General features: G+C 36.9%; 1 protein-coding gene across 2 annotated transcripts in view; it reads left to right on the forward strand.

The window, feature by feature from the left end:
* Nucleotides 1-16,237, forward strand: part of LOC101735868 (calmodulin-binding transcription activator 2) — a 266,028-nt gene that overhangs the window by 236,602 nt on the left and 13,189 nt on the right. Inside the window, exons 11-23 of one of the 2 annotated variants that reach the window (XM_062669648.1) lie at nt 101-341; nt 1,187-1,410; nt 2,416-2,685; nt 3,081-3,271; nt 4,226-4,363; nt 4,611-4,705; nt 5,131-5,217; nt 6,492-6,559; nt 7,392-7,528; nt 8,219-8,391; nt 10,173-10,309; nt 12,752-12,846; nt 14,298-14,372. In XM_062669648.1, coding sequence (XP_062525632.1) covers nt 101-341; nt 1,187-1,410; nt 2,416-2,685; nt 3,081-3,271; nt 4,226-4,363; nt 4,611-4,705; nt 5,131-5,217; nt 6,492-6,559; nt 7,392-7,528; nt 8,219-8,391; nt 10,173-10,309; nt 12,752-12,846; nt 14,298-14,372 — 1,931 coding nt within the window. The remainder of the gene's footprint in view (nt 1-100; nt 342-1,186; nt 1,411-2,415; nt 2,686-3,080; nt 3,272-4,225; nt 4,364-4,610; nt 4,706-5,130; nt 5,218-6,491; nt 6,560-7,391; nt 7,529-8,218; nt 8,392-10,172; nt 10,310-12,751; nt 12,847-14,297; nt 14,373-16,237) is intronic. The other variant, XM_038012539.2, reaches the window with a different exon arrangement.

Raw genomic sequence — 16,237 nt, forward strand, 5'->3', positions numbered from 1 at the left:
ATTATAGTATTTATAAATAAGTACACTTAATTTTTTCAGATGTTTTAATACTGAATATGCGGTATATTTATAATAAGCGGCAATGACATATAATTTTCAGACATTATGCGGCAAGTCACCTATAGCTGATGACGGCAGTGAGAAGATGCAGACAGAAACAAGCGAAGGAGCTCTTAATATAACGGACTATTCACCAGAATGGGCATATCCTGAAGGAGGAGCAAAAGTTCTTGTGGCAGGACCATGGACGGAATCCGCCGATCAGTACACAGTGCTGTTCGACAATTTTCCTGTACCATCGGTGTTGGTACAGAATGGCTTGCTGAGATGTTACTGTCCAGGTGAGATTTTGAAACTTTTCAGTTAATGTTTATTTTTAACTAAATTACGACTTATTTGTGTGCTTATTGCGAGTTTTTTAACGTTCTCTATAGCGTAAAAGTTAATTCAAATTTGTATGCAGCTGTAACAGCGCCCCTAGTGGCAAACATAAGCAAGCTTTCCAAATTCGCACTAAGCACACTGGTCATGACAGTAATTCACATATAAAAGCAAACCTTTTGCTAAAATAATGTATGACAGATTTGTTCCCCTTTAAAATATCTAAAAAAAAACACGACAGCATATGTCTATATGTTAAGGTTGGCTCACTATAACGTTTTTAATGCTAACCAAATTTGTTCTAAAATAAAGCATTATTTGTGAAGGTGTTTTTATAAAGATGATATTAATCCCTATCCAATTAAATACGTTATTCATTACAACATTGAAACACCCAAATCACTTCAAGATGGGCTTTGACAATTATAGATTTTTCTGGACTTCTCCAGGATCCCAGATCATCAGATCTTGATGATTACAGGACCATTCAGGAAGTCTACTCTTTCGAACAACAAAAAAAGAAAAAATTATTATCAGAATCGGTTCAAACATTCCCGAGAAATCGGTGAACATACATAGATAAAAAATTGTGGTCGAATTGATAACTTCCTCTTTTGAAATCGATTAAACAGCGTGATTTTGGTACCTTAGATAGCTTCTATTATTCAAAAATATTTTCACTTTCTACGTAAATGAAGAGGCGGGTAAAATTTGGCGTTATGCCAAAGTAACTTTTCCACGCGGACGAAGTCGCGGGCAAAAGCTAGTGTAAGTATAATATGTATACTTATTTCTTTCATTTCAGCTCACGAAGCTGGGCTAGCGGCGTTGCAAGTGGCTCGCGGAGGACGCGTAGTATCAGATGCTGTCGTCTTTGAGTACAAAGCGGGTCCGACGCCGGCACCATCGTCTCCCGCATCAGCACCGCTACCGTCACTCGACTTTAGACGGTTCTCATTGCTGCAACGCTTACAGCGGCTGCACGGTCGCCTGCAAATAAAAAATGAGCCCATGGATGAAAATAATCAGGTAAATATTTACAGGAATCATGGTGACCGACATAGAACTCAGTGGGCAGGGCACATTACTCTTGAAACGGATGGCCGTTGGGTCCGGAAAGTTTTTGAGTGGCGACCGCGTACCGGCAGACTTAGCGTGGGTAGGCCTCCCATAAAGTGGACCGATGGACTATTGAGGTTCGCGGGGATCCGCTGGATGCAGGCAGCAAAGGACCGGTCTTTGTAGCGTGGCTTGGGGGAGGCCTATGTCCAGCAGTGGACGTCTGTGGCCTGATAGATAGATAGATTCACAGAAGAGAATTTGGCTTTATAACTGGAGATGACCGCAAAATTTAAGCCTGGTAAGGATTTGTAGCTACGAGTTGCCTATTTTGACCGTCGCACAGTCATAGACCGTGAAAAGTTACTGGTGGTATTTTAAGCCCACATCACGTGCGGCAAATTTGCAGTTACCACCTCTCTGGTAAATGCTGATACCAGATGGGCTGAGGACTTGTCTATCTAATTTAATTGTTTTGGATTTGGTGTGGTTACTTGGTATTTGCATCATATCTATGCGTATTTATAAACCTACAAAGTGAAAATAAATTCAAGACCAATGGAAGAAGGCAATTAGTTCTGCGCTAAAACTTGAGTAACAAAACTGTTAAATTGAGATTCATAAATCTTATTATACGCTTCATAAGCTTCTTATTATAAGCTTCATAAATCTTATTAGCAATAAATAGTCTGTTCGGCTTCGATGCTGGTCTCTTTGAACTACTGATAATATTTTCCCTCCTTTTATCAGTCCTACCGAATTCCCTAGTTTTAAATCTTATCATAAGTACTATTGTTAGGGCATGTTACAAGTTATTTAACTATCATGGACAGGCCAATTAGCAACTCTGAATTCAATCTTATGTATCACTGTGTAAGACACCACTCTCGATTCGGTGTCTATACTCAAAATCTGAAGATTTTCCTCTAATTGGCGAAAACTAAAGTACTAAGTTACTCTCATTACAATTTACAGCTTGAAGACGTCCAAATCTACTCAAACCCGAAATTCGAAGAGCGCTTAGTTACATTTTGTCAATCATTGAGCTCAAGGTCGTTTGGTAATCCCGAAGGGTTTACCACAGAGCCTGGCGAGGATGGTTCTACGATCCTACACTTAGCCGCAGCTTTAGGATATTCGAGGTTGACGACGGTCTTGCTCCGTTGGAGGCAGGATGACAGTAGCCTGGCGTTGGAGAAAGAAGTCAATTTGGGGGCGAGAGACAGCGATAACTGTACGCCTTTGGTGAGTATTAAATCACTCGACGCCCTGCCTTTGGAACATTGTGGCGGTAGCTATCATATAACGCAAGATATTTGTCTGATGCCTGAATCTCGCATATAACATTTTCAAGATAGGCTTGCATATTTAAGTACATGTTCCTTTTACATGTTCATGTTGGTCTACCGAGCAATGTCACCCGCTCGATGGAAGATCGTTCTTATCATCGTAAATTTTTAAAAGCTTAACGCAAGTTAACTTGGTTCCTTAATATTATTTGCTTATAACTAGCTCATATTGGTAAATAGGCTCAATGCACCTCTATTTTTATTAATTACCGGAATCTATAGATATAACAATATCATTGTCATCACCCACTTTAAAATTAGAAATTGCACTGACATATTTTGGTTTTTCAGATGCTTGCTAGTGCTGCAGGTCACACAGAAACGGCCGTAGTGCTAGCACGATGGAGTGCTGGAACCCAAACAGAAGCTGGTGCCAGACAGGCTTCTACAGCAGCGAGGCGTGCTGGCCACATTAAGCTGGCCACTATGTTGGATAGGATACATCCACCGCCCAAAGACGGAGTGTTCGTAAGACCACATGGGTATGTTTGCATGGATATCGAATATGGATATATAAATGGAGACTAAAAACAAAATTATGTATTAATTACCAACTTGACTAGGCAAAATACGAAATCACCGCACGCAAAAAAAAAACATTGCAAGTTTATGCCTACATCTGTTAGCGGCTATAGTTCCTTAAGATAAGTCGGTAAACTTGTGAGATTTATTAACTAACAAAATATGTGAACAGGTTTTTAAAAGTGAGTCTTAGTACTAAGACATATTGAAATGATTGCTGAAATTGTTCACTTGATTTATCAATAAACATGATTAAAGGATATTATCATGGTAGTCTGGGATAGTACATGTAGTCGAGAGATTATTTTAAAATCTCTGTTGCTGCTATTTCTCTCTTCAATCTTTAGCGCCGTGCGATGACTTCGAGATATAAACAGATCGACTGGTAGTATCAGTGGTGGAACAATGCTATCGGTGGACTAGTCCTAGTTATACTAGCAAGAGGGAATTAATTAGATAGGAAAAAAAGCTGGAGTTAACAGTACCGTGGATGGACGATGAGGAAGTTTTAGTAATACTTTAATAGGAGTCGCAGATCCACGTATTCTGATAATAGATTGTTAAACACTCTGTCCTAAAATTTAGAGTCGCAATTTATACTCCATTAGTAAAATAACTTATAACCTTTCGGCTTCTTCTTCTGCTCGTCTTTAAGATATAAAGTCAATGGCTAACAAAGTAGGTAGATGGCATTGCGTTGTAAATTGTTGAACTAGATCAATAAAATTCGTCCAAACACGATTCCATGATTTAGGTTAATAGGATACGGTTTTACCGTTTACGGTAATTGATGAATGAAAAGATGCTAACAGAGTTACGGTAAAAAATTAAGCTAAGATTTGATGGAGATTAAATGGGGAAATAATAGCTAATAAACATATTCATTTCCTTTATTTATTTAGATTTTTTTTCAGATTATCCCAGAAAGGCCGCACGAGTAGCTTGGAGAGTAATCTTGTTAAAAGACCTTCTATAGATAGCGGCATTAATATGGCTGACGCATTTAGGTCTAATTCTGCTAGTGAAAAATTCGAAGGAAGCTCATCAACTAGGTGAGTTCTTTACTAATATCCAACAAATATATTAAAGTATGACTAAACTGACTGAAGTTAATATGGAAATTTCAATAATTAGTTTTGAGGACACTTGTTTCTACCTACACTATATAGTAGGATTTTTTGTGATAATTTTAAAGGGACCTTAACACTTTGTATAATTATGTATATATTTATTGTTTAATTTAAATACCTGTTAATGATTACGGATGTGCAGTTTATTTAACTAAAGACAGTGTTACAGGTGGGAAAGAAGCACGTCATTGCCATTAGATTCAGATAATTCTGAGGATAGTCTGGGTGACGCCAAGATCGGTAGGAGAATGGACTTAGCCCTCTGTAAGTATCAAACACATCGTCCACCTATCATTTCATAGAGTATTCGTTTTTCATTTGCTGACGATTATTTATTTAAATCGGCACGGCGGCTGATAATAATGGACGAATGATATGTCGGGTTTAAGGTTCAGCTGCGTTCTCAAATTTAGACGACGTCGTCTACGGTCTTTCAGTCGGACGAGTTGAGTTCCTTTTGAGCCCGCAAGACATCTCAATGTAGTATAGACTACAGAAAATTGAGAAGCTGATTTTTGTTGCTTGAAATTAGTTGAAACGTTTAGTCTGTAATGAGAGGCACATAACATTATGTTGACGATCGAGGTAAGATGTTGTCGGGTAACAGTTGAAGAGCAAAGTCGATGGTTGTCTAGAATGAAAAGGAACTCAAGTCGTGGGTCGGATGGTAAGTTGCGGGTGGTTCCCAGGCGAGACGGCCCCGCGGCGAGCGCAGAGCCCGCTCATAGACGTGGAGACGCTCTCCGACGCCGAGCCGACCAACGCCCCGCGCCCAGGTCAGTGCGCCACGCTCGCGGAGGGTACACAACACTGCATCAAGCTTCCACTTCCCAACATCTAAATTGGATACCTTTAAAAACAATATTTGGACAAATTGAGATCTAAGCTCCTAAGAAACAAATGGGATTTATATTAAACTACAGCTAAGATTGGCAGATATTTGAATTTAAGTTAATTGGGATTGCTTTTAAAGAAAATTAAAGGCTTAAGAAACGAAAAGTGTTCTGTACCATCACGTGCCGTTGCGTCTACCCCTCCGCTCCACCTTCGATGTTGTGAATGTAGTAGTTGCATCGCCGCTCTGGCAGCTCGTACCTATTCTTCTACCAATGAATATCTATATACTACCCACTCTGTCGCTACCTTCGAACGAAGAGTACGTTGTTAGACCACCTATTTAGATTTCTTCTGTGTTTCGATGTCCTTGTATTGAGCGGAGATTCCCGATTGTTGATATTTTATAGATTCCTATCAAAACTAAATCGATTTAGACTGGGCATGTGATATAACATGCCTGTACTATTAGGCCCTGGAATTTATTAACCAGATTTTTGCCAAAGATGTCACTAAAAGTCTGCCTCTGGAATGTCAGGTTTAAAATCGGTTTGGTTTTCTCGATGTTGTCTTTCGATGTGGCTTTCGATGGTTTGTCCTGGTCTATCCACTATCACTATATTATCACATCCAAGATCGGTTTCACTATAAAATTATATCTACAAAGTCCCACACATTTCAGACTTCGTTCTGAGAACACTGGATCAACAGAATTGATAATATACTCTCAACAGTTTATTACTGCATGTTGGCTAAAACGCTTGCATGATTGGTTAAGAAATTCAATCGCTTTTTATGTGTAGTTTTGCTCATTGATAACGAAACGGTAAGTGCTTTGGCTTCAAGATGTTTTGGGCACAGAGACATTCGCACTTTTTTTATTTTTTTTTCACGATCCTCAAGACATTCAATATCATCAATTTTACTGAGTGCGAAACATGAAACCTATGTCCGAAGATATTAAAAAAAGAACTGTTACTATTTCGAAACAATCCAACTGTAATAGTGGTAATTCAATGATTATAATAATGGTAAGAAATACAAAAGAATACGTTTCTTTCAATTATTTTTGATGTGCGCTATAAGTGTTTAGAATTAGGTTAAAGTAAAAGAATGTACCGGTGTATTCATTAGTGAGTCTAAATGTTGTCGTAGCGGAGTCGATGTGTTGGAGTAATATTGCGATGTAAGGTTTCATTGGATTAAACATTTTCAGGGGAGCAGGACGACAGAGTGTTCACGCTTGCCGAACAAATCATAGCTGCTATGCCAGACAGAATCAAAGTAAGTTAGAGAAATCAATAAACTTTCAACACGTTTTTTTCCAGCTTTTCAACACATAACGTGTAACTTTGATGAATTATTTAGGTAAAGAAGTACTTATTCGTGGTTAAACTGTTTCATTATCGTGCACATAATAAACAACAGATTGATCTTGGGATTGGCTGACCAATAAAGCGATATAAACTAAACAAAATTAATGCTTACCAAACTAACATCTAAATATCTATAGATCTAACATCTAAATGTCTATAGATATGGCTTTGTAATTTATAATTCAAGGGCTATTTGGCAAAGGCTATTTGGTCTAAGCGAGATTTTTGGAACTTTACAAGTGCACCATTTAAATTTTAAATTTAAAAAAAACATCATTACAATAAATCGTCATCAGCTATAACTAAAAACATCGGATTGTTGATGCTAATACCAAATAAAACGGACCTTTAATTATAAAGACTAGATGATCACCGGTTTTTTATTTGGTAACGCCATCTTGTTGTGTCTTTAAAGCGGCTAGTTGCCCTCAATTAAGAAAAATAGTAGTGGTAGTTATTCGCCAATAGATGTCGGGAAGAGTTGATTATTGAAAACACGAATAATACAACATTTTCTGAAAATAAATCGTAGCTAGATCGATTTATCGCCCCCGAAATCCCTTGTATGCTAAATTTTATGAAAATCGTTGGAGCCTTTTCCGAGATTCAAATTATATATATATTAATATACAAGAATTGCTCGTTTAAAGGTATAAGATAAGATAAGATAAAAGTCGCGTGTTAAGTGAAAGGTCCCTTAAACCAAATAGCCTTTCATCCGTCGATATGATTTTCAACAGAACGAAACCTCATCCCTCCTATCGGGGTGCGGCTTGGAGACTGGTAGCGGTGAAGACACACTTATGGTTCCCTTACTCGATGACGCTACCACTTTTAACACCGAATTTAGTTTCGAATTCTGCGATAACACATACAGGTACCAATAACTCTTTCACGATTATTCAATCAGCCATTAGCAGTTTAGTTCATACAATTACCTAAATTTTAAATTATCTCAGGAATTAAAATTTTTATTGATTTTGTGAACAACTTGATTAATAGAAATATTATATAATAATATTATCTATTTAGCTTGTCGAATATGAAGTCGTCGTGGCCTAAAGGATAAGACGTCCGGTGCATTCGTATGTAGCGATGCAACGGTGTTCGAATCCCGCAGGCGGGTACCAATTTTTCTAATGAAATACGTACTTAATAATTGTTCACGATTGATTTTCACGGTGAAGGATTAACATCGTGTTATAAAAATCAAACCCGCAAAATTATAATTTGTGTAATCACTGGTGGTAGGACCTCTTGTGAGTCCGCACGGGTAGGTACCACCACCACCATACCTATTTCTGCCGTGAAGCAGCAATGCGTTTCGGTTTGAAGGATGGGGCAGCCGTTGTAGCTATACTGAGACCTTAGAACTCAATCTCAAAAGGTGGTTGGCGGTATTTACGTTGTAGATGTCTATGGGCTCCTGGTGGGCTGTGAGCTCGTCCACCGGTCCAAGCAATAAAAAAAAAAACTTACGTTTTGCCTTATTTCTAAAACAGATTTTATTTTCGTATGTACTAATACGATGTTCGTGTTTTGTTTATGGCTTCTTTAAAAATACTAGTCCACTCCCATATAGGTACTGTGGAGGTTCGACCCCGTCATCGGGGTCAGTGTCCCCGGGGTCCACGTTGTCTCCGCCGCCCCCCTCTCCGCACGCCGCACCCCCTCACTCGTCGGCGACACTACAGGAGTTCCTCAACACTACCACTCACTTCTCCAATTTGACATTGAACGGTAAGAGTGTTAGTTGGAGCTGTTCCATGTTAAACGTATATCCTAGTCATAATGTAGCCTTTAGCTGTGCGCCTGTACAGCAAAATCCCACAAGATGGTTAGAACCTACTTAAACATAGGTTTAAGAAAACTATTAAAGAACATCTGTGCAATAAAGCTTACTATAAAGTCAAAATGATTATCTAGAAGATTGCACAAAGTGGGAATGAGTTGCTCGCTTCGGGCATTTCAATATTGCAATAATTGTTACGTTATAATACTCATTGTAAAAATGAATATTAAAAAAAATCTGATATTTAAAAAAAAACATGCCCGCTGAGTTTCTTGCCAGTTCTTCTCAGGACGGAGGCTAGTTTTTGTGAATTGGCGGTAGTTCTTTTTGACGTTTAACAAGTATGTACATATTTTCATTTATGTTGAATAATTTTTTTTTAATTTGATTTGATTAAGTAATGTTTTTTTTTTTTTATTGCCCTTGTGGGCAGACGAGCGTACGGCCCACCTGATGGTGAGTGGTTACCGTCGCCCATGGACCTCAGCAATGCCAGGGGCAGAGCCAAGCCGCTGCCTACAAAAATAATGTAGTTCCACTTCTCGAGGAGCTGGGCATTTATGCTGTCAAAGTCTCGAAACTGAGCTTGCTTACTTGATTGAAAGGCACGCCTTTTAACAGAAACCGAGAAAGCGAAAGCGAAACATCAAAAATGAATAAAACATTTGACGTTCGACAGAAAAAAAAAAAAAAAATCAATTAACGACTATTGTGCAGTTCGATTTTTTTTTATTGCCGTATAGGTAGACGGGCATACGGCCCACCTGATGGTGAGTGGTTACCATCGCTCATGGACGTCAGCAATGCCAGGGGCAGACCCAAACCGCTGCCTACCGAAATATATACCGATTATTATAGGTATTAGGTATCAACCTTAGCGCGCATATGTATAACGTTTTTAATAAGTATTTATAAATAACCATTTAAAATTGTTTAGCTCTGAATTTAGCATTGATTTTTGGATTTTTTTTATAAATTTCTCAATCGCAATCTCTGAAAAATAAATAGAGATATAAATAAATAGAAATAATAAAAGGGTTAAAAATGTTTTAAAAACGATATTTTGAAAAATATCTGTCTTATTATATGACTTACACAACGCACAGTAAATGCGAATGGGTGAAATCATTCGAGAATAACATCTTTAAATTAATGTAGAAAATTTATTACTGTCTAGTTTAATTTATATTCCCAATACGTATTATCGTAACGCTTGAAATGTAATGCAATTTTTCGAATTTAGATTGAGTAATTTAAATTTTATATAGCAGTAAAATATCTATGGATCCTGTGAACGATTTCTGCGTAGATACGGAACGCATCGATTTACGATTAGATAACGGTCATTTGACGGTAGACAGCATTCATATTCCGAATTCACTACCTACAAAATTTCCGTTACCACGCCTTTTCAAATTTGGAATCGACGCAGCAACAATGGACACTAAAAATCGAGTAATTCATTAATTTTAAATTAATTTTGTTCATTAAACGTCTCGATAAAACTAAAATATTCGAATCTATTAGTGATTGTTTTAAAGACAAGCTAGGCAACGTTCTGATTTCAACTATGAACATTTTTAATGGTGAATTGTTAATGTTTAGATCGGGAAGCAGCGTGAGTTATACACAGCGGCCATTACGATACAAGTGATTGTTGTAAAGACACGCTATGCAACATTCTGATTTTAACTATGAAAGTTTTTAATGGTGAATTGTTAATTCTTAGATCGGGAGCAGCGCGAGTTATACACAGCGGCCATCACGATACAGAAGGCGTATCGTCAGTACCGAGGCAGACAGTTGCAACGGAGGGCAGCAGCGGCGGCTATCACTATACAAAACTGCTTCAGAAGATACAAGCAGGTACGACCTAGGTACAAACCGTCATATCGGAATCAAACAAAGTTCTCGATTATTCTCGAATTGAACATCTGACATTGTCGTTTCTTTTATAAAAATGAATTGCTGTTCGTTAGTCTCGCTAAAACTCGAGAACGACTGGACCGATTTGGTTAATTTTGGTCTTGAATTATTTGTGGAAGTCCAGAGAGGGTTTAAAAGATAGATGAAATATGAAAATGCTCGGAATTAAATAAAAATAATAATTTTGTTTTTCCTTTGATGTGTCTCCCATCGGACGGATTCCTTTTGTTTGTTTTAAGTTTATTTTATACAAAAGTTTAGGTATTTTATTTATTAATTGAGGCGCTACGAAGTCTGCCGGGTCAGTTTTATATAGATATGCTATCGTTTCTTTGGGTAAGACATTTTCAAATGCTTCATCTAAATTATTATGGACGAGGAATAGGAGTTCGCATAAACCTAATTTTCTGATATGACCTATAGGGTCTATTGTCGAAAACATTGATGAAATATCTGAAAATTCCGATAAAAAATTTGATAATTAATTAAAAATGTATTTTATCTGACCTCTTAATAAGGTACATTGTTTGAAGTGATCGCCTCCAAAATCGTATTATAATCGTAAAGTGTGTTATTTTATCATACGTTCAACATTAATAACTAAAGCTTAATTTTGAAATTACAAGATAATGTAGAATTTCTAGAAAAAAAAAAACGATTTTCCTCAATTTGTCAAACTACCGTCTCTAGCGGACTTAAATCGGCTGTATAGATGTTTCGCTCGGAAAAAAAAAACTACCGCGCATTAAATTTTTTTTTTTAAACAATTCGATCCGATAATTTGTCACTAGCTGACAATAAGTCGCCTAATTCGAATTCCTGGTCATGCCAGTGCGTATTCTCATGCGTAATGAATGAAGTTCGCCTTCATATATTCTTAATCAAATGGACAAATTGCATACTTTATAGTTTTTTCTTGCCAAAGTTCCGTATAACGTGTGCAAATTTAAATAAACACACCACAGAGGTTGGTTTGAAAATATTATACTTCCAAAAGCAGGTTTAATTAATTTTGTTTCTTGTAAAAAAACACAAAAATAAAATTTATAATTTCCATTTTCATTATTATGTACGAGCGTCCAAGCTAAACTTATTTATAGTTTTCTTGATGTACCTACATATTTGAAAATAGCAGGCAGTGCTATCAGTACACTCACCATCGGGTATGCTCGTCTGCCTACAAGAGCAATAAAAAAAAGAACATTCCAAAACACAGCTGAACTGCTGCCAAATTCTCTTGTTAATTTATGTTTTAGTCTTTTAAAAAAATTGAGCTATTCTCAGTATCTTCGGATCCCTCTTTTCCATAGTCTACTAGGTATTCTTGCGCCTTAGCCCTCAGACACAGCCCACTGAGTTTCTCGCTGGATCTTCTCAGTGGGTCGCGTTTCCGATCCGGTGGTAGATTCTGCGAAACACAGCTCTTGCTAGGGTTCGTGTTAGCAACGTCGTCAGGTTTGGGCCCCGTGAGCTCACCTACTAGTTAAGGTTACGCTGATATAGCCTCTCAAGGCTATCAGCTTAGATAGGAAAAAAAAAAAAAATGCGCCTTAGTAAAAAGATCGAAGAGAGAAAACGACATAACTACTTTAGTGCGCCACGCATGACACCGGTGACTTACACGGCAGTCAACGTGTTAATGTTTTTTTTTTAATACGCTTTTATTAGCTTCAGACGTATGTATGTTTGTAACGGAATCTTTGAACATGATTTTGACCCCCTTCAAAACATCGGATTAACTCGAAATTTGGTATACTTATTAAGGACCGAAGACAATTAAATATTTAAAAAATATATTAAAAAAATTTAAATTCAACTAGAAAATGAAAAATAAATAATAGTTTAAAAAAACTAACAAAAGCGTGGAGTGCATGGTATCAGTAGTTATAAATATTTTAAGAACACATATGAGTAGAATGGTTATTTTGATAATATCCCGAAAAGCAACCCACGCTTTTTTTTACAATAAAATCATTTTTTCTTACACAAATTTTAAAATCAAATTTATAAAAAAAAAAAAAAAATTAGTTGGATTTTCTATAAAAGTGTATTTTTTTAGTTTTTTTTAAACTATTATTTATTTCTTGACTAGCTGACCCGGCAGACTTCGTAGTGCCTCAATCAATAAATAAAAGACTTTTGTATAAAATAAACTTAAAACAAACAAAAGGAATCCGTCCCACGGCGACGGCACATTATAAGAAAAACAAAATTGTTATTGTTATTGAATTCCGAGAATTTTCATATTTATCTACCTTTTAAACCTTCTCTGGACTTCCAGAAATAATTCAAGACCAAAATTAGCCAAATCGGTCCAGCCGTTCTCGAGTTTTAGTGAGACTAACGAACAGAAATTCATTTTTATATTTATTTCTTGATTAGTTTGCCTACTTGAAGCAAATGCACGCTGCGGCTACCATCATTCAGCGAGGTTACCGCTCTATGAGAGCCAGGAGAATCTCTACCCCCACCGTCAAGTAAGTTGATAGATTAATAGACTTTACTATCTTAGTTTAGCAGTAGTAATAAATAGACATTGACTCGTTTCAGTTTGAAATGCTGAAGTGATTCGAACGATCAAGTGATATTTGAATTATATATGCGCTTAGCACGAGGTGAGCTTTAAGCTCATTTACGTATCTATACTAATATATAAATCTACAGTAGTTTTTACGGATGTTCCGTTATAACTACTGAACCATGAATCCGATTGACTTGGAACTAGGTATCCATGTAGAAAATACATGTACTTAATGGATAGATTAATATTTATATGAGTGTTGGACTCCCTAATAATAATGACAATAAATAATAATGTTAATTATAAATGCTCAGCGAAGCTGATGAGTACCGCTAGTAAGCTAATAAATTAATTAGATAGATTAATGATTGCTACAAACACAAAACTATGTCGTTTTCTTGAATTTTAGAAAATCGCTTGGTCATTGTTGTTATAGTCATTATTATTTATCACGTGTACGAGAATACAAGTGAATATAGAGGGATAAGATTTTTTTTAGTCTTCCCCATAAATGGTTTCTGTTATTGAAAATAGTTTCATGTACAAAACTGAAAAAAATGTATAGCCATTATTGCTATGTACCTTTCACAGTGTTGCCTGCATTATGTCGACCTTATTCGAACTAGGTTTGAAGTCATCGTGCCCTAAAGGATAAGACGTCCGCTGCATTCGTATAGGCGATGCAACGGTGTTCGAATCCCGCAGGCGGGTACCAATTTTTCTAATGAAATGCGTACTTGACAAATGTTCACGATTGACTTCTACGGTGAAGGAATAACATCGTGTAATAAAAATCTAACCCGCTAAATTATAATTTGCGTAATTACTGGTGGTAGGACCTCTTGTGAGTCCCTACGGGTAAGTACCACCACCCCGCTTATTTCTACCGTGTAGCTGTAATGCGTTTCGATTAGAAGGGTGGGGCAGCCGTTGTAACTATACTGAGAACTTAGAACTTGTATCTCAAGGTGGGTAGCGCATTTACGTTGTAGACGTCTATGGGCTCCAGTAACCACTTAACACCAGGTGGGCTGTGAGCTCGTACATCCATCTCAGCAATAAATAAAAAAATACTAATTGTCTACCTTGTCTTCAAATGAAAGTGTCAAACCAAGTATCCTTTTGCATTAATGATACGTCCCAGAATTTCATTTACACATTGTACCTAAACATTAGTATTTTTTTTTATTGCATAGATATGTGGACGAGCTCACAGTCCACCTGGTGTTAAGTGTCACAACGGTCGCCCCACCCTTCAAACCGAAACGCATTACTGCTTCACGGCAGAAATAGGCGGGGCGGTGGTATCTACCCGTGCGGACTCACAAGAGGTCCTACCACCAGTAAAAGTGTTCAAATTCATTCCAATTAAAAAAATAGTAATCAATATAGTAAAAATGTGTACAGGAGAACATATTCGCAACGACGTCAAAATCAAGCAGCTCGAAAGATACAGCAATTCATGAGACAATCCAAGATAAAGTGAGTATATTGAATTCAAATATGTTTTCATACGCATGCAACTTGTGTTGGTCTGACATATAGTGAACTCGCACGGCATGATACTATTCTGTGTGTTTCTGGCGCGAAGCAAGTTCCGATTACAGGAGTGGAAAAGTTACTATAACATATTAAAATTAAACAGTCGATCGGCTTTTTTTTTTATTGCTTAGATGGGCGGACGAGCTCACAGCCCACCTGGGGTTAAGTGGTTACATGAGCCCATAGACATTTACAACGCAAATAAGCCACCCACCTTGAGATATAAGTTCTAAGGTCTCAAGTATAGTTACAACGGCTGCCCCACCCTTCAAACCGAAACGCATTACTGCTTCACGGCAGAAATAGGCAGGGTGGTGGTACGAGTACGTACCCGTGCGGACTCACAAGAGGTCCTACCACCAGTAAATAAGAAGAATGATACGATTGAAGATTAATACGGATAACACGGGTTACAACAAATGATCACGGATTTGAAGACTAGTACGTTTTTCTAAAACAATTCAACCTCAGAATGTCTGAAACAAAGTAATAGTATGATCATTGCTTTGCTCTAGATGGGTGGCGGTTTTCGTTTTGTATGTCTATGGGTTCTGGTAACCAATTAACACCAGATGAGCTGTGAACTCGTCCACCCATATAAGTAATAAACCAAAAAAAAAACTTTAACCACCAGGGGCCTTGACTTGTTCGGCCAGTGTACAAACATACTAAAAAACATTTGAACCGAGCCACGACAAGTGAATAATAATAATCACTTACGTGTGGGCGAGACAAGCGGTAGTGACAAAGTGACTACATTTGGGTAACATTACCGCCAAGTCGAGAAAAATTACAGAGGATGCTTTAATAAAATTATTCAGTTGATGCATTATAATAAAATGTCTTTCGTGACATTTCAACACAACACAATTTGAGATTTATGTATATTTAGATAAGATAGATTTATGTATATTTAGATAAGGTTTTTTTTTTGTGGTGCTAAAATGCTCGTATAATAACGTTATGAAAATGAGAGTTCCCAATATCTTCGGTTTAGTAATATTATCTTCTAATTTATAATTTACGTAACCGCTTAAATAAAGCTCATGAATAAAATCTATCATAAAAATGTCACAAGTTTCCCTATTAATTTATTGTGTAATTTAATTAGAGTTAGTTTCAATAAAGATCAAACTCAACTATCCGATTTTATTTGAAAAAATACGGGTGCATTTAGAAAAAAGTATCGTTAAATGTACCCAAATAACATAGCTATTGCCAAATCTTTTTTTATTCGATACTTTCTACTTTTTTCGGATTGTCAACTAAAAATCTTTGATTGTATTCTCCATTTATTATTGATAATTGCACGTATAATGCAGATGAAAGTTTTGAAGACTTTTTATTTATTTATTTTTATTGCTTAGATGGGTTGACGAGCTCACAACCCACCTGGTGTTAAGTGGTCACTGGAGCCCATAGACACCTACAACGTAAATGTGTCACCCATTTTAAAATATAAGTTCTAAAGTCTCAGTATAGTTACAACGGCTACCTCCACCCTTCAAACCAAAACGCATTGCTGCTTCACGGCAAAAATAGGCGGGGTGGTGGTACCTACCCGTGCGGACTCACAAGAGGTCCTACCACCAGTAAAAATAGTAATAAGTAATTAAATATAAATACAACTAATTATACAGACGAAATAGTCATTAAATACAAATGTATTGGATATTGTATATTAAGAGTCGAAATTTTTGGTGTATTGTTTGTCGTATAGTTCCCATCTTCCAATGCTTTCAATATCCCCACTTTCTAATACCTATTTTTGATGGAAGCTTAAGTTTGAATTTCGATTTAATCTT

Source organism: Bombyx mori, chromosome 8 (assembly GCF_030269925.1).
Source record: "Bombyx mori chromosome 8, ASM3026992v2".
In the NCBI taxonomy this organism is placed as follows: Eukaryota; Metazoa; Arthropoda; class Insecta; order Lepidoptera; family Bombycidae; genus Bombyx; species Bombyx mori.